At 41.9% G+C, this 24341-nt stretch overlaps 2 protein-coding genes and 1 long non-coding RNA gene across 3 annotated transcripts; 1 reads left to right on the plus strand and 2 right to left on the minus strand.

Moving 5' to 3' along the window:
• Window positions 1–617: 617 nt before the first annotated feature.
• LOC143339313 (uncharacterized) lies at window positions 618–4477 on the minus strand. The gene is made up of 5 exons (XM_076760482.1): window positions 4389–4477; window positions 2064–2117; window positions 1068–1178; window positions 905–918; window positions 618–784 (listed from the first exon to the last, which is right to left on the minus strand). The coding sequence occupies exons 1-5, from the start codon at window positions 4447–4449 to the stop codon at window positions 707–709; spliced, it is 318 nt and encodes a 105-aa protein (XP_076616597.1). The 5' UTR covers window positions 4450–4477; the 3' UTR covers window positions 618–706.
• A 4455-nt stretch (window positions 4478–8932) lies between these two features.
• Window positions 8933–10653, plus strand: LOC143338914 (uncharacterized). Its single transcript, XR_013079277.1, has 3 exons — window positions 8933–9001; window positions 9088–9189; window positions 10582–10653. It is a non-coding gene; the product is annotated as an uncharacterized LOC143338914 (long non-coding RNA).
• An 8719-nt stretch (window positions 10654–19372) lies between these two features.
• On the minus strand, window positions 19373–21571 carry LOC143338573 (bone morphogenetic protein 2). Its single transcript, XM_076759035.1, has 5 exons — window positions 21283–21571; window positions 20906–21045; window positions 20481–20597; window positions 20147–20297; window positions 19373–19815 (listed from the first exon to the last, which is right to left on the minus strand). The coding sequence occupies exons 1-5, from the start codon at window positions 21569–21571 to the stop codon at window positions 19373–19375; spliced, it is 1140 nt and encodes a 379-aa protein (XP_076615150.1).
• Window positions 21572–24341: the final 2770 nt, after the last annotated feature.

The raw sequence follows: 24341 nt of genomic DNA on the forward strand, positions 1-24341 counted from the left end.
CAGAGGTAATTCTAATTCTTTAAAAAACAAAAAGACCCTCCAAGTGGGAAGAGTGTTACAAAAAGCAAAAAGAGCCGAGACTAAGATACAGTAGAAAGGATTATGAAGTCACATATTTTGTACGGAACTTGAGAATGTTGCATGAAGGAAAAAACACTGTCACTGCCCACATGTGATTCAGTGATTAAATGCAATTGATGAAGGTACAAAGAATTTGTCTTAAAAGGTTCCCCAGGTGCTCAGATGTGAAACTGGACCTGTGTTAGTCTCAAGGTTTTTGTTTCTTGGAGGTGAATATCGCCCTCTTGTGGTAATTGTATGAAATGCTTATTAGTGCTGATACTTTCTGCTGAGTGGTGCTAATAATCTCTGTACAGCATTTATGTCAGTAGAACAGTTGGATTTTGGGGAGTGTAACTAAATACAATACACAGACATAATCAGGCTGAAATGTGGCTCATTAAGCTTCTCAAATGACACAACTCTGCACGACCAAGTAAAAAGGCATTCTTACTTATGCTCTCCAGACATTTATTATGAAAATGACAATGATACATGTTGCGGAGGAAGAATCATAAGAGGTAAAACAGATCTGCAATGACGTGTGTGCAACAAAACGTGAGGTGACAGCGGGACGCCTGGTTGACCTTCCACCCAGATGCCACTTTTGCAGGGTTCACGCTCCCCTCAAATCACTGTCTGACCTTTAACATCGCATGTCATCGGACACCGCCACCACGGGAGGTTCTGATTGGCCGAGATTGCTCAAAACGAGCAGGTGAGGCTGTGGTTAAGAGCAAATAAGGGTTATGGAAACCTATACCTTTTGAAACATACATGTTCCTTCAATTCATAAAATACAAGAATTAAATTGCTGTTTCTTCCAGTGTTGGTAACATCTCACCTGTGAAGGTCTACCTGTAGGGAAGAACAGTTTGACCTCTTCAGAAAACCATGATGTTTAGATTTCACACAAAGCACACTGTCATATTTTCTCCAATCTCCTCACTTTCATGTGATTTAGATATAAGAAAGAGAAATTCAGAGGAATCTAAACATCATCTCACCTGCCGTGCTGTTATCCTGGACCTGCTTCCTGATGATGCAGACTATGACAATAATGAATCCAGCGACCAAGAGCAGGCCAATCCCACATCCAATCAAAACATATTGAATTTCTGGAGGGAAAACAACCATTAGACATCATTCAGCCATTAACAAACAAGATGCAATGTAGCACCTGTGACAGGGCAGAACATGAGTTTGGGAAATGCCCTCCTGACATGCTGGACATGAAGGGTGAGGGAGAGATGTTTGATTTCACAACCTGTTTACTCTGTGGAAGATGAAAGTCTCAGTCATGGTATCATTCCCCTTTCCACAAATCGAATTGCATCACCAGTGTTTGCAGATTGAATCCTGAACGTCTAGGAAATACTGGGGAGGTTACTGCTGGTCAGTGTGAGCCAATGCTCTCAAGAGAGCTGGACTTGTTTGGTAAAACACTGGCTGTCCCCCATAAATTAAGCATTTTTACTTTAAAAATAAGGGTAGTTAGATAATTCAGTTGACAGGGTTTTATAGCATGGAAACCAGGTCAGGTTTAACATCAAACCTGACAAAGCACAAAAGTCACAGTATTTTATGGAACATTATAATCCACCTTAGAATAATACTGAAAAGCGTTCTGATATTAGAACTAACATTAGAATATCATAAACCAGCTTTTACAACTACAGATCTGTTTCAAGAGCCATTTTAAAGCCCCTTAGACCTCTCACAACAAAGCAGTGTCTACGTGACCAGTTCAACCAAAGCAAATCTTAGAAGAAGAAGATGAAAATAGCATAACTTTGTGCAACAGATAATTGTTTTTTTCTGCTTTCCTTTCTTTTAATTATCTTGTGAGCTTGAAAATGTGTCTCGCAGCCTCCTGTGGAATTTTTTGTGGAAGTATTTGTTGAATGAATGGTGTCCCTGTATTATATGAGCCGTGTTGTCAGTGTTACAACTACAAATCTCCCTTCAAACTGTTGTATGTTTAGTGTAACCTGCTGACTTACCTAGCTTTTCTTTAGAGTCTGCTCCATCTCCTCTCACACTTCTCAGCAGACACTCTGAAACATTGTTTTCAATTAATTATTTTCAGGTAACAAAAAGAGGTCATTCAGACAAACAGGAAGGAGATAAGACCACAGCGTTCTTGTGTATCAGATAAGGCTGAATTCAGTGCAATAACAGTTGCACAATACCCAGCAATCATGATGTGCTTTCGACTCAGCAGTACTTTTGAAACACTGCTGAAGCAGTGAACAGTAAACGCCTTGCTCAAGGACACCCAGGCAGGAGTCTTGGCAGTACTTCTGGTCCCTGCCTCAATAACAGCAAACTCACACTTGTGCTATTAGAGGCTTTAAACTAAATTGTTCTCTATTCACAATTACGGACTCATTCAATTTACAAAATGTACAGCAGTACATACATGTGCATCTTCTAAAACACACACACACACATACATACACAACCACGCACTCATAGGTGCACACATACAGTTCACATGCTTATTTTAGACGTGGCTGGACACGTGCCTGCTGGCAGACATGCTGATGGCATGCCTTACCTTTTTTAAGCAAAATGCAACCGAAAAAATGCGCAGAAATTGAATTGGAAGACAGAGAAAACTATAAAGTTTCATAAAGAACAAAACACTGCATATCACAAAAGGCACAAATGAATTGAATTTAAGGGAAATGGGCTCTTTGGTAATGACACAAATGACCCCTGTGGTAGATTTTACATGAAACTGAACAGATGAACAGATCTTTGAAAGTTCACGGTTAAATTCTGACGTAAGACAGCAGAGTGGCACTGTGGGTTTTGAGGTATGACTGTAACTGAGAGTTGAGCAGGGTGTCGCTGAAACAGAGCATACATGCTCAGCAAATGGCTATCTTGCATATTAAAGCCAGCAGTCACATTCCTCTGGCAGCTCTGGGACCTGGTCTGTTGTGACTGTGTATGAGATCCCGAATGGGAAAAGCAAATGCAGCCTCAGCAGAGATCGTCTTATCAATCAACAAGGACGCTGAATGACCTGTGACCTTTTCAGCCACCGTTTATCGGTCAGCATATTGTAGGATTTCATTTTACTGATGTTTTCTTGTAGGGGCAGAGACAGTGCAGGAACAGGTTAAGTGCCACGCTGAAGGTCACAAGCTGGAGGGTAAAGTGTTGGCTGTTGCAGGGTTTGGACCTGTGACTAGTCATGGGTCAGTCTATGTGTTATGTATCAGTCTATGGTGTTTTAGCTTAATGTGTCTTGAGTGTGGGGGGAGATAAAGTTTCCAGTGACCAGTGGCCGACCTCTTACATAATGTGTCATGTCCAGACCATGGAGTCTGACTCCCTGCAGGTTTTAACTCACAAGATACAAATATAAATAAGGTCTTGCAGACAACGTGACTCTTGCAGCAGATACCACATCAACGTTGTTGTGACTTTGCACAAAGATTGAAACCCACAGCAACACAAAAAATGGAAATAAAGCAGTGATTTGTTGAATGTCAATAGACTGCAAAGACAGAGAGCAGTGATTTCAGAAGTAGTGAAGAAAGAATAAAAGAGTTTCAAGTTTTCAGGTAAAAAGCAAACTGTCCAACAGACAGAAGGTTGTGATGATTTCACATTATGTCTTTAAGACTGATTATTGTGCCATTTTTTATTTCCAAAATAATGCAGAACTGTTCTTTACCTTTGGATCTTCAGGAAATGGGAAATACACTTTTTCCATGTAACTCCTTAAGACCATAAAAGAGAGTTTAACCCTAGCAAACTGCGATTTACAGCTCCTGAGACCTGGTTTTAGCAGGACGTTGGATAGATTCTCATCCCATTATTTGTTTAAGCAAACGCTAGGTACAAGATCTCACTCCATCAAAAATGTATTATTTTTAACAGCTGGGGTGAAGCCAAGCAATTCTACCTTTGGCTTTCACCAAGGCCAGCCTTGGCTTTCTGTTTCAGCTGCTGCAGCAACATTAAGTAAGACTGCTTAACCTAGAGTGAAGCTAGTGAGGTTTTTCTGAGTCAGGTTTCTGTCTTAACTCCAGAATTTTATTTACGTATTATGTTTTGGCTTTCTATTGTAGTTTACTTTTTTACTAACAGCTGTCAGTGTGAGCTTGCTCACACCGAATGGTCTTTACTATCATCACTGCAAGCAATCAAAAAGCTCACAACTCATTTTTAGACCCCTGCCTATACAGCAACACTGCACAGCCTGCTGTTCTCACTCTAAATGATTCGTCATCACAGCACATCGTGTCTACATAGGGTCGAGGAATATTGTTTACTATTTACTGCAACATACAGAAGTCCATTGTACTCACCAATGATGAGGATAGCCCTGATAAGAGCTGACGGACACCCACGCATCAGAAATGCTCTCATCTCTCTTGTTTCTCCACAGTTTACTGACTTCCTGTGAGTGCTGTGCGCCTTCTCTGGTGCATAATGACGAGCAATTTCCTGAGCGTGAGCCTTTTTAGTAAAAGGATTACATCTTTGACTTATCTAGAATGCCCCCCAAGTTGCTATAATGCAAGGCCCCTCACATTTCTTGGGTGACTATTAGCCACAGTTTTAACATTTGACCTACAGAATTCGTGAGAAATTCTTATTCAAGTATAGGTCAGTGCTATTTTTTTTTTTTTTTTAGATAAACACAGTTTGTTTAGTTCACTTCTCTATCATCTAAATCCAGCAGTGATTTTTCCCACAATCCTCTTCATGAAAGCTTTTACTTGGCTTGCTGCATTGTCGTTTTTTCCCGGGAAAGGAAGCGGTGGGTTTTCTCAAACTTAGTTAAATGTCAATAAATGAAAATGTGTTCCAAGAACTTCACAAATAGTTGCATCAACACAGTTCAAAGCTGTGTCTCTTTTTGTTTCTATCTGTTATACATTCATATTTTCAACCTAGGCATAAATCTCAGCAGATTTTGAACATCACAACATTTAAGTTTTATGTATTTATTTCATGTATTTTCAGTTTGAACCTCCTGACTGACGAGCAGCAGTGAGTGGTTGGCACTGATACTTGTTGACATAGACTATTGGGTGCAGGTTACTGATATTGTTGCTTCAGTGGAAAGATTTCTGGGCCAGATGTTGCTACGGCAGACTCCTTAGATTTATCACTGCCAAGAAAATATCATAGGTCAAGGTCTCCGCTCAGACTTGACTGGATCCAACCCGGTGGGTTCAGGCTTTTTTGAGATACCTTGGCAGTTGGTTTTCAACCATGTTTAACATCTTGACTTCTTCATGGGATGATGTTGTAACTGCATTTGCAGCACACCAACACTCTCCTCTGATTGGTCAAATGCCTGTGGTGCCAGCCCTTGAGGGTATCAGTTATTGCAGGCCTGTCATCACTCCCCTCACACAAGGCAAATAACGCCTGGCTGTGTGATAAAAGCTGTGTGGACCTGCTGGCTTGAGACGTGGCTGTCTGTAGTTTTTATATATCTGAAATCAGAAAAACACATTTCCCCCAAACACATGGAAGCGCTACTTGTGCATCATCGCCGAAAGTAAATCATGTGAGGAAACACCTGTTTCATCTTTAAAATAACATAGCATCTGTGCTTCATTTCTACAATGACATATTTGACACTTTTATTTCACCTTGCACAGGAAAGGATGTGTAATTTTTAGGAGTTTTTGTTGTCATGAGAAAAGTAATGAAGGTGACATATAACACAAAAGATCGACATGAAAAGTTATCTCACCATCAAAACACATTGCCTCTGCCTATGATTATAGTAATCAAGATGCTTTAGCACCAGAAAATATTTTTATAGGAATAAAATTTATGTGATAAGTTACAGTGTTTCTGTCACTGGATCCTTATTTCTTCTACGTGATCTGCCTCAGCTGTCCTGGAGTTATACCATACCTGGGTTTACTAGCCTGTCAGTCCTGAGGGCCAGTTCCTCCATCTGCCTGTCGGTTCCATTTCTCAGCAGGCATGAAGGAGCATGAGCCAGGCTGCTTGCTAGCTCCCTGTGGTTTCACAGCCAACAGGAACACATGTGGGTGTCAGTCATAAAGGCATAAACAAAGACTGAATCCAGACCCTGTCAGACTGGACTTCATTCTTGGGTGTCTGTTGTCCCATTTCTGTTTCTGTCTGCTCACTGACTTTTAAAGCAGTTTTTGTTCTCTTTGCGTCACAGTTATATGAGAGTCAAAGCATTTAGAAGTGTAGGGGGATTTTTCATGAATGTGATAAGCAATGAAAAAAACTCTTTATTGTTTATTTCACCATATGCCCCTGTGCAGGTATTGTGCATGGTAAGTGTTAGGTGTCAACATTAGCATTTTTTCACTGGTCAGAGCTGCTCTATTCCTGATCACTCATTGGCTAGCCTAAATTATGAACTTGCCTCAGAGTACGTCTATGGGATATGTTTGTTCTATTGGAGTTCATTAATTGACACAATTGTATGCACTTGCACAAAATCAAGCTGACTGCTGATTATTAATCATTAAAAATGTACATTACTTTGGTAATTACTCAGCAGAAGGTGTAATTTGTAATATCATTCATTACATTCTATCTATTACTTAGACCAGCCCATCAAAGGTGCCATCCATAACATTCAGACCCATCATGGGTGTAGTCGTGTAACTGCATTTGTAAGTTTGCTTTGGAAAGACAGTTTGTTAAAGAGCCATCCCTCAGTCTGGTTGTTCAGCTTTCTGACTCACAAGCTAGTTGTGACTTGTGATCAATGGTCATTGCAGTGGAGGAAGAGAGGACCCAGGAAGTGAACTTGGAGAGAGTTAATGATTCCTTATGGAGTCTTGCAAACAGACGTTAGACAGACATGAAAATCCTACACTTGAGTATTACTGCTCCCCCCTCCCTCTAGTTAGCATTATATCAGTATGTGTGGATCTGGTTACAGGTTATATGTACTTACAGTGGTGATGATGGACCTTTAGTGAAATAGGTATCTACTGCTCAGTCGGAGCTTTTATTTGCTATGGAGCAGACTGCTTTTACTATGTTGGCAGGTTTCTTTCCGCTTTGGCTTTATTATCTGCGTTCTCTAAATTAATTTGCATTGTGGATATACTGTAGTCTTTCATCTGAATTTATGCCCCTTAAAATTTTGGGTGAAGCTTCTTGTTAAAGAAAAGTGGCAGCACTGTAGAAGCTGGTGTGGAAGTGAGAGAATAAGTGAGTGTCATTTTTGACAACCATAACAGCACAAATACTTGACATAAAATCCCTTCATAAACATACAGTATATACCATATATGTAAAGTTAGATTTTGGTCTGACTATAACTACAACTCCCATAATAGCATGGGCTAGCTTTTTGTCTAAGACACAGGGAATAACTAGGTAGCTGGCACAAGCACTGGGTCTAATTAGCTTTGCTGGAGGTAAACAGAGAAAGGTGAGAAACAGGCTAGAAGAGGAGGTTTGGCATGCAAGCGGAAGAAGGGGGTTGGCCCATGTGAGGTCTTATTCCAGGCAAGAGATGAATGCAGACAGTAACATGGGAAAGCTCTCACATACACCATCGCTGCTCACAACATGATATTCCGAGACTGCTCAGCAAGTAAGTCTATCTCCCCAAAACAATGCAGGGACTTTTCTCTGTTAAAAATTGACACAGTACATGTTCTCCTGATGCAATAATCATATGCTTTGGAATACAAAAAGCTAATGAAATATGATTTGTATAAATGTTTATATCCATTGCATCAAGGGAGAACAGTTTAAAAGCGACCTTCGAGTCGTGCACTTTGATTGAGACATTGTGCAAGTGTACAGTATTTGTGCACTCAAGAAAAATTTGGATGATGTGAAGACCATTTTTGCAGAAAATGGTCTAGGCAACTAACATGTGCAAGGTTAGAATTTGGCTGATGAGCTGAAGTGTGGAAGGTGCAGTCAGCAGAGAGGCAGGTTGTTACCTTATGAAATACAACATGACAGAAATAGACTGGCTTAAATATGGCACCTTGATGGAGGCCTGTGGATGCTGGGGCCACGGAATCACGGAGTTGTCGTTGGGGCCAAGGAAGGCTCAGCAGAGCATTTTCTGGCCTATACTTGAAGCACAACACATGTGAGCATTAACTGTAAATATACAGGCAGTAGGTTACATAAATTGTTCTCTTGCAATATATAAAACCAAATTGAGCCATACAGTATTTTGTAAACACTCCACTTTCTCCATTTAAGGAATGCACAGGGTCAGCCTTCACATGTGACCTCATCCATTGACTTCCTCTGCCTCACAACATCAAGTCAACAAAATGCCCCCCTCCATTTCAGCCTAATCTCGCAGCAACAACAGCTGCATTGGTTCTAAATCTAGACTACCCAGTCACACACCTTCAGGTCCACAACATGGCCTTGTAAACAGAGCTTGAACAACAAGAATTAGGCCAGCCCTGCCACAGTCCTATCAGTCAGCAGACATATGCCTCCAGCCACCAGTCTCCACTTCAGGGACTGTCACGCGAATTTGGAGTTGTGTGATGCAATGGGCTATATCAGAAAGCTTGTTTCCCTGGGTGACAGAGGCCAAATGAGACACACGCTAAATGTTACATCTATCCCAACCCTCTTTATTGTCTCCACTAAGACCCAAATGATTCATTGACATGAAGGCCCTGTCATCTTTTCAAAGGTGCCTAACAGTAAAGAGAGGGCCCATGTGGGAGCCTATTGGCCCTCACGGCTTAGTTACAAAAATAACCAATGACAGTGTCCATTTCATCCTGCTGGCCCATCTTGCCCTGCCACTTGACACCCACTGGTTATTCCAATGAGAGCTAGCTAGCTGCGTGCTGTGTTGCTGCTCAGTTTGGCCACACCGACTTGTGCATCTATTTTGGTATCTTCTGAGCTCGCTATCAGGACCCTGGCCACGCCAGTGCATTTGAACATGGATCTGAAGGCTTGACTCACTTTGGTGAGTTTTCTTTGTTTCTTCAGTTTCAAGAGAAAATGTTTGTTTGCCATGAATGACTACCACTAACTGGAATTTGCTCTTGGCAGGCGATTCTGCAGTGGATTCTTTGATTCTTCATTGAGGATTTGTGTTTGATGCCACTGTGTAGAGTGGATGGTTACACTCAGCATGAAAGATCCATCACCAAGGTGAGGAAGCAGTGTGATTATATGGATGTTTACAAAGACAACAAAAATAGTGATGGCCAGACGGACTATAAGATTGTTTGTTTTAGGTCTGAAGTAAAACAGACCTAAAGCACAATGGCTCATGCCTGCATTTTATTGCAATAAAATCATTACTTATTATGTGATTTCTACTAATAATTACACATCTGTGAGGAAATTAATTATATTCCAATGGTTGCGGCTTTGTACAGTATAACTAACTGGCCCACCTCATTCTTTGGTTAAAAATACACAAGCAGATGCTGGGAAAGTACCGTGGTTGCTAACTGATCTCTGGTTATAAGAGCTGGAAGACTGTTGGCGACCAAAGTCTCCTGGAAAGCCAAAACATTCTGTAAGTCATATTCAAGATACAGTAAAATCACTCAGTTCCAGTAATTTTACCAGAGTTGTTAGGTTCTAATAACAAGAACAATAACTATAACAATAACAATAACATTAACAATGATTTGTCTTATTGGCTGATGCAAACTCACCTACCTTTCTTCAAATCATCCTTGACTGTTAACACGACTGGTTCGTGACAACTGAGATTGCTTTCCAGTTGCGCAGTTTTAATGTACAGGTACAAGCAAACACATCACTGAATCATTGAATGTCTGTGTATATTTGTCTCAATGAACCTCATGTGCTTATAAGGAGAATCGTGGTTTTGCAGATAGCTGAAGAGTTGAGTTATCTGCCAGTGGCTATGCTCCCAGGTCAGAGTATATAAATGGGTTAATGAGCTATTCTAAGACCTCACCCAGATAGCTAAAGTAAGCTACAGTAGAGCAGCTGCTGCTGAGGAGCTCTGTGACCGATGTGATGATTTACTTACATTTCCTGCACCCTATAGTGTAAAAATGCTCACACGCATATCGTTGTAGAGCTTTGCAGAGGATCTGTCTTTATACTAACCTGATGAATTCATTAAATGTGAAAAAGATATGATTTGAAAGGGACCAGTGTGATGTGAGGGTCTTTCCTTTGAAATGCACACATGAACAATGGAAATGAAATGTTTATCTTTTCTAATAATGTTCCTATAAATGGACTAGGAGCTCTTCTCATAACCAGCAATAGCATGCTTAGTGCTCACAGGTTAAGGCACCATACAGTTCTTAAAATAACCAAGCACATGGTATGAAGTGTTTGTCTGTTGCCTGACAGCATGGCAGAAGCCGGCACATGTTGAATACATAAAGGTCATCAGTGCAACAGAGTTCACAACCTTTTATAGTAATCATATTAATCAAACAACCTTTTTGTGTGAAGGTGGTGAAATTAGAGATGCTTACATTGTCTGAGTATGTAGACTGGCTTAAAACCACAACTTTAAACACTGACATTGATTACACTGTCTTTCTTTAGGAAGTTCACACATCCCACCACTTCCCTAATGTCCATTTGAACTGGAGGAAAAGCAAAGGACCTGCAAAGCTGCAAGAACTGTAGAGGAGGCAAAACAGGTGATGCACGAGACAGAAAGAAAGTTGTCGACATCATGAGCTGTGTGGAAAAGCGACACATGAGCCATCGGGTGGGGAGCATGCTCCACCATCGCTTCCCCAACGGCTTCACAGACTTGTTCATGGACGAGACTGATCGTGAGGTCAGCACTCTCACCGATCGAGCCTTTCGAAGTCTCTGCGTTGGAGATGACGCAGTTTACAATGATGAGTTCTTGTATGGATATTCACCTTTCAGCTGCCACAAACCTTTGGCGGGAGAGCCTCTTAAAAAGACTCATCATAAGGAATCTAAAAAGCAAGCGCAAAACAAAAATGGAAACAATTATGCTCAGCCTTGGAAACAGCAACAGAAGAACATATCCCACATGTCGTCTTTCCTCAAGGCATTAAGTGCCACGGAGGAAAGCTGTGAGGGCATGTTAATCAAAAATGGAGGCATAACAGACTCTAAGGGGGAATCTTGGGATAAGTCTGCTCTCCGCAGCATCCAAAGAGAACTATCGGAATTCTCCTCGGATTATCAAACCAATCTCACAGATGGACATTACAAGAACCATCAAAAACATCACTCTGGTGATGGGTCATCAAACAAAAAGGTCAAAGATGTTGGCCTTCCCTCAGGAAAATCCTCAAAGATGAAAAATGGGAAATCCACTGTCAAACTAAGGAAACTTAACATCAAAAACTTTTTCCTCCACAGTGAGTTTAGCCCTTTCCAAACATGGAGAGATTTTAACCGGTTCCCCTTTGGCCAAGAGGACACAGTTCTTCCCACAGATAATATCCCTAAATGGTACGACTTGCCTTTTTACAAGGAACTGACAGAGGCACACAGAAAAGAGACTCTGCATACAGAGGAGGCGCAGTCATGCCACAAAGTGGCAGTTGAGCCCCCTCCTCCCACTGCTCCTAAACCCATCCCTCCCTCCCCTCCACCAAAGGTCCTGCCAAAGCCCTTAGCTACTCCAGCTGAGAAGAGGTGCTCATCAGATGGAGGGGATGGGAGTGCTGCCCCCTGGAGGCGCAACAGGTCCAGGGCAAAAAGTGTGATTCCAGTCAATCAGCCTGGGATACCACCTCAGGAAAATAATTCAAAAGCAGTGGATGAAAGTGTTATTTTGGTCAAAAAGGAAGTCAAATCTGTGGAGGTGAAAGCAATTGAGGAGGTCAGCTCTTTGGCATCTACCCCGTTCAGCATCTGCCAGCTGATGACTCCTCTTATTCCCTCCAGACAACCGACAGAAACATCAGAAATCCTTCAAGGGGTCCTTTCACCCTCTGCCCTTGACCTTCCACTGAGACCACACTCTGAGGCCAAACTGACCCCTGAACCCCCAGTCAAGCGGGACAACTACAAATCACTTGCCTCTAGCATCCTCTTCAACCTCAAAGACAACAGGAAAAGGGTGAAAAGTCGTTACAGCCCGCCTAAATTTAAAAATTTAGAAGTGCCAGGGGGTGGCACCCAATCTCCACAATCAGATTATCTGAAACATCCACAAGCTGGCTCTGAGGGTAACGGATCTGGCTTTAGCACTCCTGCAATTTTAAAAGATGGACAGACAGTTTGCAGTCCTGTTGTGGAATCTAACAGCACAGCAACAGATGTTACTAAACAAGATACTGATAGACCTCTTTCAGGTGATTATTTGTTATCAAATCTACTGCAAACCAAAAGGGAGGCTGCAGGTAGCCTTGGTGAGGAAAATCCCATCTCCCCCTTTGCACACTTAAAAAAGACCAAGAGTCCCATGGCTAAAAAGCAAAACTACCCGTCTCTGAATTTGTACAAGAAAGCCAGCCCTGTAGACAGTGATATGAAATATCTTCAAGTCCCTCTGAGCACTGGTGCTCCCATACACACAGACCAACCAACTGAGACAAATGAACTTTCAGCACTCACGCTAAACAAAGAGCTCTCTCCAAAAGCACTGCCAACAAACACAGAGCTGTCACCAAATACTTTAAATATCAACAAAGATCATTCACCCATAATTTCACCTCATGCACTTGAGAAAGAAGGCTTGTCATCAAATGTATCAGCAGCAAAAAGGCCGCCAAATGTACCAGACAAAGCAAAACAACCTGCAAAAGAGATAAAAGAAAAATATTTTGGAGCACAGCCTGTTAGTTCTAGAGAAAAAGATACTAATGGCCAACCCATGAGTACAATGGATGTGATCAGAGCAGCACGGGAAGCTATTAATGCAGCCAAAAATAGAGCCTTATCTGCAGCTCAGTCAGATAGCAGCAATAAGCCCGATTCAGACATAGAAGAACTGAGGGAGAAAGAAACAGATAAGAAGGTTGCCTGTTCAAAAGAACTATTTAGCAGCAAAAGGGAGAGTTCAGTACCAGAAAACAACAATGTCTCATGTCACAGAGGAAATGAAGCAACTGCTGCAAAACCTGTTGGCACAAAAGGTCACGTCAAGAAAGAGCCCCCGCCAGTTCCGAAGAGAAACTTTGCTAAATCTGATATTCAGCTTCCTCTTGACAAAAACCAAACACATAATGATGTTGACAAACTCACTAATGGTGAACTGACGGTTGCAAACTTAGATTTACCATCAAATGAAAATGAACCTGTCCAGAAGCAGGGAAAACATATATTCTCAGCCAGACTGAACAATTACATAAAATGTCAGAGACATTCAGTGACAGATGATGAACAAGGAGAGGAGTTTGAGGAAGGCGATGTGAAAGTGAACACGGGTATAGAGGTGGATGAGGAGATGATGTCACCCAGAGAAATGAGAGACAGTGAGCATATAATTAATGATTTGCATGCTTTGAAAGAGCTGGAGAGAGCAAGACTTGGCGATCTTATTCTCAATGGTGCAAAAAACATAGATGAGGAGACGAGGGCTAAGAATGATTTGATCTCGAGGGAGCTAAGGAATATCAAGAAGGGTATACTGTCTATGAGAGGGAATACATTGGCTAAGAGAGAACTATTTGCAAATAAAGCGAAGGAGCTGAACAAGCAGGAGGCTTTCACAAAGATAGACAATAATGTCATAGTAAACAAAGCACTTTTCAATGACAATTATGACAAAGCAAAAATGGCACTTGAAGAGATTATCTCGGAAAGGCAGAAGAGAAAGAATAAATTCTCAGAGCAGGATGCAAGTCCAATATTTGATGAGAACGGCGGAGATGAAAGTTATGCAACAAAGATACAGCAACGTAGCAAAGCTATGAAAGATTCTATGACGGAGGCCAGGAAAACACAAAACGGCAGCACTCTTACACAAAAAGATAATGATTTAAAAGAGAGGTTAGGTGATCTGAGAGACCACAATCGCATGAGACAGATCTTGTCGCAAACTGAGCCTGGACTTGGTGAGGCTCACGTATCAGGTGGTGGGATGGTGCTACCTGGCATGGACAAGACTGGTAATGAGCTAAACATGCTCCTTAAAAGTAAAGCTAAACATGTTAATGATAAACTAACACATGATCCTAACTCTGAATCAGAAGAGGTGAATTTGAGAAATATAGTGAGACAGATATCTGAAGAGAGTGGAGAAGGCAAAAAGGTGGATGCTCCTCCAGTTCCTCCTAGGATCAAAAAGGGAGGGAACAGAAGAGATGGAAGTGTTACTATGGAGACAGATAGTTTGAAAGATGCAGTGGAGGAGGATATTTTTAACAAAGATGGAAAATATGAAAATGGAAAAGTACACCTAAAAGACATGAAGAGTACAGGCTCAGAAAAACAAGAAGTAGATAGTGATGTGTTCACAAACGAATCTGTGCTCAGTCAAGTTGAAACCAGTGCTGATAAAGCCAGGTGGGATGTGGTAAATAACACAAAGTCAGAATTGATTAGTGCAACCAATTCAGTTACATGCCAGTCCTCGCAATTGGAAAAGGGATTGTGTTTTTCACCAGAGCTTAGAGGAAATGACAATAAGTCAAATAACTTGAAAGCAGATAGCAGCCCCACTACGGAAGCCACATTTGAAAATAACGGCAAGGCACAGGAAACATGCAGGGTAAAGCGGAAGGCTCCTTTAAGACCAGACAACTTAAACATGACACATGACAACGTAACTAACAATTTAGTGGCAGAAGAATCTGGCAAAATGAACAGAGCTAGTGAGGAAAAGAATGGGAATGCAGAGGCTCTCGGTGAAATCCCCAGAAACATAATGTCACCCTTACTATTGGTCAATGGTATTAGCATCAATCAGAGCCCACCTGATCACGCCAGCTTGTCCTCAAAATCATCCTACTTCTCTGTGGAAAGTGCATTGCACAGAAACACTGAGAGCGAATCAAATGTTTACCACTCCATGGAGAACTTGATTGGGGAGGTGGAGGAAGTTGATGAGGTGATGCGGAATATTTCACAAAATGCACAACAGGACTCATACAGGACGGAAGTAGAATATTATTCTTTAAGTGATCATGAAAGTGAGCCGGAGGTTGTAAAGCGACCGATAAAATCTCCTCCAAAAGAGGCACAAATACAGTATAAGGACAGCAAAGAGAGAGAAAATACCACCTCAGATCAAAGTTCAACACATGAAGAAAAGAGTCAGACACCAATGTCACCCTCCAACACTTTCTCACCACCTATGGGGATCCCCGCCTTATTTAAGGTGAAAGACAACACTTTCAGCAATAAGTTGAAGAAAACTGTACAACCCTGGTCACCAAGAGGGAGTCTGAGTGGCTCAGAGAGGGGAGAGGAGGAGTTACATCAAGTAAAGGAACATCCAGAACTCCCTCTGGTTCAGGAACCTGCCACCAGTGGTATCACACCAATCCCACATGAAATCTTCAAACCTAAAGAGATTCTGTCAAACAGTTCACCTCCCCTGCTGCAGTCTCCTTCAAATCTGCAAAGTGACAACCCAAAGAGGCCACAATGTGGAGCGTTCCTCACTGTTCCACAGGAGGAAGACAGATTGTCTGGGGTGAGTCCATCATCTGAAGGTGTGGAGAGCTTTGCAACCAGCACAGGTGACACAGCTGATGAGTTGGGCTTGAATGTAGATCGTGATGTACCAAAGGTTCCCAGTGAACGGTCTGGGTCCACCTGCAGTGCTAATGAAAGTCAAACAGGGTTGCCCAAACCACCAGTGGTCTTACCCAAATCAGAAAAGGCTGTTCTCAAAGCCATGAAGCTGACAAATAGAAGGATGAAGAAGGAGGAGGCCCAGAAGACCTCTCACAAATCATCTCAAAGCAGCAGCAAACAGAGAACGGATAGGCACAAGAGTGACAAATCTGAGCACAGAGGCAGCGGCAGCAGCAGTAGAAGAAGCAAAAGCAGCGAGAAAAAACACAGAGAAAAGACTGAAGATGGTCACAGTCGCAGTGAGAGCCATGGTAAAAACAACAACAATCAAAGTGAACAACCTTTCGATGAAGGAAGAAGCCATGACAGTGAAAACCGCCATCACAACAGAGCAGAGATGGGCCACAAAACTCGGAGACAGAGCCATGATTCAGTGGAAAGCAATAACCAGAACAGTGAAGCACTACCCAGAAGTGCAACAGAAAGGCAAGGCCGCAGCAGCAACAGACACGTTCGAGATAAGCCAGAGCACAGGCACTACAGTAGTGATAGCATCATCAGTAATGTACCAGTGTACAAAGCTCACATCAGTGAGAAACCCACGTCTGACAGGCCATTCCACCGGTCACAAAGCATTGATAGGCATTTAGGAGATAAAGTGGAGCGCAGGCTCAGTGATGATTTGTCAGTCAATGAGAAGCTTGATCCGAGGACCCAGCGCATTGAGAAATCCATCATGGATGAACTTCAGCAGAGAGGCCGAGCCAGAGACAAGGCGAGCAGAGACAACCCATTGAGAAGGAGTCACAGTATTGATGCATACAGTACCGAAGTACCTCATCCTTCAAACCTGTCCCGCCAGTCAAGCCACACCAGCCAGCTTTCTCGCCAGTCGAGCATTGAGCACACCATTGTTACGCAGTCCTTTCCTATGACCCAAAGGAAGCTCCTCCAGGATCCCGACTCAGGGCAGTACTTCTTTGTAGACATGCCCGTGCAAGTCAAGACGAAAACTTTCTTTGATCCTGAAACAGGAAGTTACGTGCAGCTGCCGGTCCAGCCACCAGAGGGTGCTGTTCCTCAGGCATCCCCCTTGGAGGTTTTGACCCCACCTCTGGTTGTTTACCACGGCTTTGTCCCGGTGCCTCTGTCTCCCATGGCACAGAAAGCTACCATCCAAGCCCCTCACATAACACAGGAAGAGTTTGAGCAGAGACACCTGGACAGGTCGAGGCAAATGCACTGTAAGGAGAGACATCCATATTTAGAGCCCGTCTACGCTCAACATGACCACATGCTAGGGGAGTTTCTCGGCACTGAGGAGCTGGACTGTCCAAGCTGATAGGACATGAAGTTTGAAAGGAAAAATCCCCCCTCTGCTTGTGCTGTTTTGTATCATTCTTTAAATTGTGACAGTCATTGCATTCCAGGGATTATTTTATGTTCATGTGTTGTTCAAGTTTTTATTTTGGGTGTTCCCACCTTCATGCTGCCTTGTCTACTATGACTCCAGTTAGTGATATCTTACATTTGCCACAAGGATTTTAAGAAAGCAACATTGATTAATGTTCATTCATGAATTTCTCCCGGTTTGATTGTTGAATTGCTGGTACAAGGTGACAACTCTAGAAAGAAGCTCTCAAATATCTTCTGATGTTAAATACCATTGTAGCTGCAGGGGAGATAGTTCAACTGGATGTTTGACCTATTGTATACTGAATAAGAAATACACCATGAGCAACAAAATGGACCCAGAAATGCAAGGTACATTGCCAACATCTGTTTGATTTTGAACAGAGTTGAAGTGTTTGGGTGGATTTTTCCTTCAAGTGTCCTTGTTTTGCTTTACTTGCCTTAACTTACATGAGACACTGCGTGGGCTTTGTGAAACGGCCGATGCCTCGATCAGTTTTGTGAGGAAGAATGAGTTTGACTTGAGTGTGAACTGACGTCAGATAATGAATTTGTGAATTGATGATAGTTGTATGCTGGGTTGACGGATTTGTGTAACATAATGTGCAATTGTGAGAAAGATGAAAGGGACATGGATGATCCATGTACATAATGTATTTAAGTGTAAACAGAGAGGGTAAGCTTGAATGTAAATGTGGAGTATTTATTGTAAATGCTGACAGATTGTTATATACATCGACAGTGGTTTTGAAGTCTCCACTGCTTTTCGGGTATTGTGGTTTTTTGTTTTATTACCTGCAAAGTTTGTTGCCTTGAGATTTCTTTTTTCACCGCACAGTTTGCAGTCACTAAAGTTATCAGTAGTACTTGAAACAAATAGAGCTCGTTCAAAAATATGCCATTGATTTATTGTTTTCAACTGATCATGTCCACAAAACTACATTTTGAAAACCTTTTGCATGCTGAAGTTGAAACTGCAGTTCCACCACGTGTTTGATACAACACACATTTCATTTATACTGTCTAAAAGCCTGAACTGGCATTATTGCAATTCATGTTTTTTAATATGCAGAGGACATGGTGGAGAATTGGTTTTGCAAGCTTGTTGCATTGGAACTTTTCTAAACTAGAATAAAGCAGGGCTATATTGTGTCTGTGATCCATTCCAATAAAAAACAACTGTTTGTTACAGACTTAAATTGTACCGGTGTTTTTAATTTCACTTTAGTGTCATTCTTCATGTAAAATACGTCTAAACAAAATATATTCCAAACTACTGAACCATTTTTTATCAAATTAATGATTAGAACTGTTACGACTGGGGCTTCAATAATCATTAATTTACAGATAACATTGACTTTGGTTTTTTGTTCAGTGTTCTCAGCATGCAATGAAAACACCACATGTTCACAAACGTTTGTTACCATTTGGCAATTCACTCGCTGCTAAAAAACAAAACAAAAAAAAAATACAAATTCATGAGTGAACAATTACTCTACAAGGAGGGTTTCCATTTGGAACAGGTTTAAAGTGGTTCTATAACTGCCCTTGTTTAAGATTTTGTTTGTGTGTGGGTCAAAATGTCATCCCAACCTGATACAGATGCTGCAGAGTTGCATTATGAAGTAGGTGAGTAGTCTTCAACTAAGACTCTATATCGCCATCTGTTGGTCTGTTACCATAGTGACAGGAGTGAGAAAGATGATAGAGCCAGGTTTTATTTACTCATCTGCAGTATTACACAAATTAGAACTTTGAGACAAAAAGCAGAGTCTGTCAAGATGAAACTTTTAATTTTCTACCTAACTGCTTTAAATTATAGAGGTTTGCATGAAACTCTGCTCTGGCTTTGATTGTTCAAGCAATAAAATATGAACATTTAACACTATTTCTCACCTATATTGCAAATACACAGCCTGTATATTTAAATTCTATTTACGTTTCAATTTATTTCAAGTTTTCGTAATTTTACCTTTCACCACTTTGTAAACTTGTGACAGCATCAGGATTGTTTTCACCACTAATATAAATTTAAGCATCCTTTCATGAGATGTTTTGGAATCCCAGAACTAAGTTAGACAAAAGTTCACTGATTCATAGTTGAGGAATAGCTGTTTTATTTCTCAAAATAATACAATATTTAAACATATGCACGGAAATACAGTGTTTTAATCAACTCAAGCCAACCATCATCTCCCCATCTCTCATTGTCCCAGTGTTAAAAGTGCAGGAGGTGCACAGCCAGTCAGTGACAGCCGCAGCTTAACGCCACCATGTCGTCATACTGCTTCAAAACCACGTTCTCCTCATCATCAAAATATAACAAACTGATGGACTGGAGTCTGTCTGGAACACAGCAGGGCACTCCTACCTCATCGCTGGAGAGCTTGAGCGCGTGCATGATGGAGCGCACTGTGGCGTGGTTGGTCGCTCTGAGGTTTCCCCCCAGGGGAAACGGGCAGGAGCCTTTGCAGTGGTAGGCGTTGTATCCCCTCGGAGAGATGATCCAGCCAGACCAGCCGATCTCCTCAAAGTCAACAAAGAGGGGAACCCGCTGGCAGGACTGGGAGCGGCTGTGGGGCAAGAGACCTGGAGATGCACGCCGTCTCCTGCTGCGGTGGTCGTTGAGCTCAGGTGCTGCTGCCGCCGCTGCTGCTGCTGCTGCTGCTGCTGCAGGTTGGCCTTGTCCTATGGAAAGAGGAAGATGATCACATTAGATTAGAATAGCATCATGAATACAAAGTATTTCATTTTCAGGCCTTTTAGGTTTCTGTAATGTATTTATAAAATGTTTATAGCAGCAACCAAAACTCCAGAGTCTAAAGTCGATTAAACTACAAGAAGAACAAGACACATAGAATGACATGATACTAATTCATGTAATGAGAAGATGGAGTTCCATACAAATAATGACTACTGTACTGAAATGGAAACTAAATACAGATGAACTCCCCTCTCCTGCCCATGCTCAGAATCTTCCATCCTATATAATACACTCATACCACAGCCATCACTTTACCCAGGTAGGACTGGTTTGATGCTCCATCATCTGAAAATATGACCAGGTAGGCACTGGTGTCTGTTACTGACTCCATCCAGTTACCAGAAGGAAGTGTGGTCACCACAAGGATGCCGTTGTTCTCCTGGCTGTTGCGGATCCACTTTGACACCTGAGAATCAGAGCACGATTGAACAGGTTAAACACTTTAGCTGAGAAATACTTAATAACCTTCACTCCAATGAAACACAGCTAAAACACATTTATGTATAAAGGCACTGAAATGAGCAGAAGGTTTTTTTATGATAAAACCAAAAAATACAACAAGTTAAGCAAAAAATAGGGAGACTGTGACCGTTTGAGTGACATTGAAGACTTCCCATCCCTGTGTGTAAAGGGGCACCAGTCTGGAGGTGATGAGGTTTCCTCTCCATGGCTTCACTCGGCTGTCCAGCACCTCATACAGATCCACCTGAGCAGTCACAACATGAAGCTGTTAGTGCAATAAACTGGGTACCAACACTTCCCCATCAAGTTTAAGGCTTACTGGATATCTACTTAATTTCTGCAGACACTAAAGCAAGAGTTATTTGTTCAGTGTGAAACTATTCATGGTAAACTACTCACAAAAATACTGCTCAGACAAATGACATTATGTGTCCTATTGCCCTCTGGTCTCTGATGGTGTTTGCACTTTGCACAAATTCTGATTTAGGCAACTCATAAATTAAATGTCTACAAGGCCACAGATTAAATAATGTCACACAAAAGAGATTTTACCTTATAGAAATGAGGCCCATATGACTTTCCCAGGTAAAACTTCTGCTTCTTTCTGAACCAACGGAACTCAGCCTTGATCATTCTCTCGTCTCTGCCGAAAGACGACAGATTGAAGAAGTGAAACCTCTCTCCAGCATGACCTGCGAGTGGAAAAATGTCAAACACATCTTTAGTGAAACGTTTAAATCATGTTTTGATAAAGGAATGTCACAAAGTCCTTAAAATGATCTCTTTAACAGGAGCGGTAGTCGCGCGTAATCGTGCGTAATTGTACGTTTGGATAACAATTACGCACTCTGATCTATAGTGCTGATGTATAGCCGGCTGTTTACTCATTATATTTTCCAACAAACATTCTCAAAAACAACTTTACTCACCTCTATCCTCGAAACTCCGCACTATGTTTCCCTCCAGAATCTCCTTTTGGCTTTTGGGGGTCCCATCGGAGACGGACACCGCGTTAAAAAGATCCAACATAAACTGAGGCGCCTTCTTGTGAGGAGCCACCACTGGGCCCCGAGGTAAATCCTTCAGATGGACCAACGCGTCCAGCTTCTCGTTCGCCGTCTTCGTCGCATCCAAACCGCCCTGCCGGATAGCGAGCGGGGTGACCCATCTGATCTGCAGAGCGAGGGCGAACCAGAGGCGCAGAGCTCCTGCTGTCATTTTAGAAAGAGAGAGAGGGGACTGAGCTCTACACCTGCGGGACGGCGGGTGATAAGGGCGACCCCGCAGCCTTTGATGACACGCTGGCCCTGTATTCAGCTAACACTAGGAGATGATTGGGCCGTGATTGATGATGGCGAGGGGAAAACACAAAAGAAGGGTGAAAATGGCCCGAGAGTCAGCCATAAAGATAAAAATAAATAAATAACTAATTACCCTTAATTTGTATGTCCAGTTTACAGTAGGTTAAACGTCATTTAGCTTATTTGACCCATTCAACCAAACATACTTTTATCAGGAGGCAGAGGCATGTTTGTAGAGATGTGGAAGGTTTTCTAAGTCATTACTGCAGGCTGTTTAAAGATCATTTAAAAAATGATAAATCCCTCTGATAGGAGTCACCATAGAAACTACCAGCCTATAAAACAGTGTGTCGAAATAACCCGTTTGACCTCATAAAAACCATTGACAGTGAATAAATAGATCAATAAAATATGTAGAGATTTGTGACAATAATATATGTTGATGTTCATATATGAATTGAATGAATATTCAGAATGAGGGAAAGGAAACTTTGTCTTCTTTATTGCATAATTACCGCTGCACTCTAATAGGGGCCAATTAACGGGCCAACCAAATAAAGTTATCCCATTATGATGTTTTGTCGTCGGTGCTCCACATCATGTGCTTCTCGGCTGTTATCAGTATGAGGCCAGTTGCAAGAGAGCAAACGAACAGCCGCGCCGTGACGCAAATGAAGCGCGTTTTCAAAAGCTGCTTGTTCATGCGCAACATTTCCACAAAACGCAGCCGGTCATCGTGCCCCCCTCCTCTTTCACTCCCCTCCTTCCGCACTGTTTGAACAGTGACTCAGAGTTAACACCGAAATCAGCGCGACACGTTTATTCCTCCGTTAAGATGAATCCGAGATGATCTCCAATCAATCAGCTGGAACAACAGGGATCAAATTCCCAAGATCGTTGCGCTGATCAATAGATCGGTCTCTCCCCTATTGTTAATCAAAATCATGGCCATTACGCAGGAATGATGATCCCCTCAATTAGGGGCCATTACTCACTTTTTAAAGCCCCATAGAAAGGCCCCCTTTCTAGTGTCAGCCAGGCCACACTGTCAGATAAACCACAGGATAGATTATAACACTGTAAACAAGATACCAGGAGATCACATCATGATTGGATTTGTTCAAACACAACTTCATATTCATGTACATTTCTTTCTGTATCATGTCCTTCGTTATTGTCAAAAGCTAAGGTCACACTTTCAACTTTGTTATTTTGGGGGAAAAAACAAGGTTACAGGGAGTATTATGATATGTGATTAATCAAATGCTAATAACAAACATCAGGGAATAAACAACATAGTGTGTAGTATGTTGTGTGCTTTCCTCTGGGATGGTGCACCTTTCTTTAAATTCAAATTTCCTGCTAAAGTCAGGAAATGAGATGCGGAGGAAGCCATTACCTCCAGTGAAGAGCAGCAGAGCTGAAGGAGTGGTCTGCTGGGTGTGTTTCTTCCTGTCATGTATATGGGATTGTGGCACATGTGTACTGTATGTGTGTGTGACATCTGGCACGTGAACGTACTGTATATGAGACAGCTGGTGGGTGTGGGGTGTCCTCAAATGTTTACACTGACCATGTGCTGATCACAGATAGACTTAAAGGGAAGCCCTGTGACGTACATCTGTGCAGAGCTTCACCGGCTGAGGACAGATGACGGTGGATTGTGCATATGGCTAAATTTACAGATATACAGGGACCTCTGCAGCGGAGCCGAGAGCCAGAGATTGGAGTTTTTGTTGAAGATTTTAACAGAAAGATGAATTGTAATGTTATTTTTTTTTAAATGAAAGAGTAGTTTGACATTTACAGACATATACATATACATATTTGCTTTTTTTAAGAAAGGAGTCAATTAAGTGTGATTAACCCTGATCCTGATCTCACAAGAGTAGTAGATCGGTCTCTCTCTCTCTCGCAACATCAGTGATGCTGATGGACAGGAAACTACTACAAACTGAAGCAACAACAATATACAGATTTACTTGTATCATATGACCGAGCACACTGACATTTGCAGTAAGATTGCTGGCCGAACATTAAGGCTGGATTCAGACTAACTTGAGCCCAGTGTGAGAAAACAGCCATCTCATTTATTTGAAAGGAACCAGTCTAGTGACACAGGTGGGTGTGCCAACACAGGGGACTCTGGCAAAAATGTTGAGCCAGGTGCAACTTTTGCCACAATGCAAAGCAATATCATCCAATAAGGCACAGGGTTAGCTAATCGAATACAAGCCAGAGCGTATCCATGACCTTCTAGAGTGGTTGCTCTATTTCTATGCAGCTCTTGCCTATGTTTTAGCATAGGGCTATTTTCAGTCTGAATCCCACCAGAGGCCAATAACTTGACAACTCATAACTCATACATCAAACACAGGTCAAAGTCACAGAATTGCATTAACAACAAAACACAACCTAAAAATTCGAAATTGACAAATAGGTCCAGAAAACTAGAATAAGAGATCCAATAAAAAGGCAGAGAAATACACGTATTAAAAAAGAGATAAAAATGTCCTGCATTAACTAAATGACTGCTTGAACAAAATCTCAAGATGATTTTTTAGTAAGGTGGGCAGAGCTAGCATATCTCCTGTAACCAGGCAAGATGTTCCACAGTGTCGGAGAGCTAAAAGCAGTTTTCCCACTCGTATTGTGGGCTACTTCAAGGACCCGAGGGCTCTCATTGG

The sequence above is a fragment of the Chaetodon auriga genome, chromosome 20 (assembly GCF_051107435.1).
Source record: "Chaetodon auriga isolate fChaAug3 chromosome 20, fChaAug3.hap1, whole genome shotgun sequence".
NCBI classification, from domain to species: Eukaryota; Metazoa; Chordata; class Actinopteri; order Chaetodontiformes; family Chaetodontidae; genus Chaetodon; species Chaetodon auriga.

Bases quoted from the DNA above. Each gene is read 5' to 3' on its own strand.
- LOC143339313 (XM_076760482.1), bottom strand. From the start codon at position 4,449: ATGAGAGCATTTCTGATGCGTGGGTGTCCGTCAGCTCTTATCAGGGCT. The intron at 2,118-4,388 runs GTGAGTACAATG...ACAATGTTTCAG, and splicing joins CAGGGCTATCCTCATCATTG to AGTGTCTGCTGAGAAGTGTG. The intron at 1,179-2,063 runs GTAAGTCAGCAG...TTTTCCCTCCAG, and splicing joins AGACTCTAAAGAAAAGCTAG to AAATTCAATATGTTTTGATT.
- LOC143338573 (XM_076759035.1), bottom strand. From the start codon at position 21,571: ATGACAGCAGGAGCTCTGCGCCTCTGGTTCGCCCTCGCTCTGCAGATC. The intron at 21,046-21,282 runs GTGAGTAAAGTT...TTCCACTCGCAG, and splicing joins GCGGAGTTTCGAGGATAGAG to GTCATGCTGGAGAGAGGTTT. The intron at 20,598-20,905 runs GTAAAATCTCTT...GTGACTGCTCAG, and splicing joins ATGGGCCTCATTTCTATAAG to GTGGATCTGTATGAGGTGCT.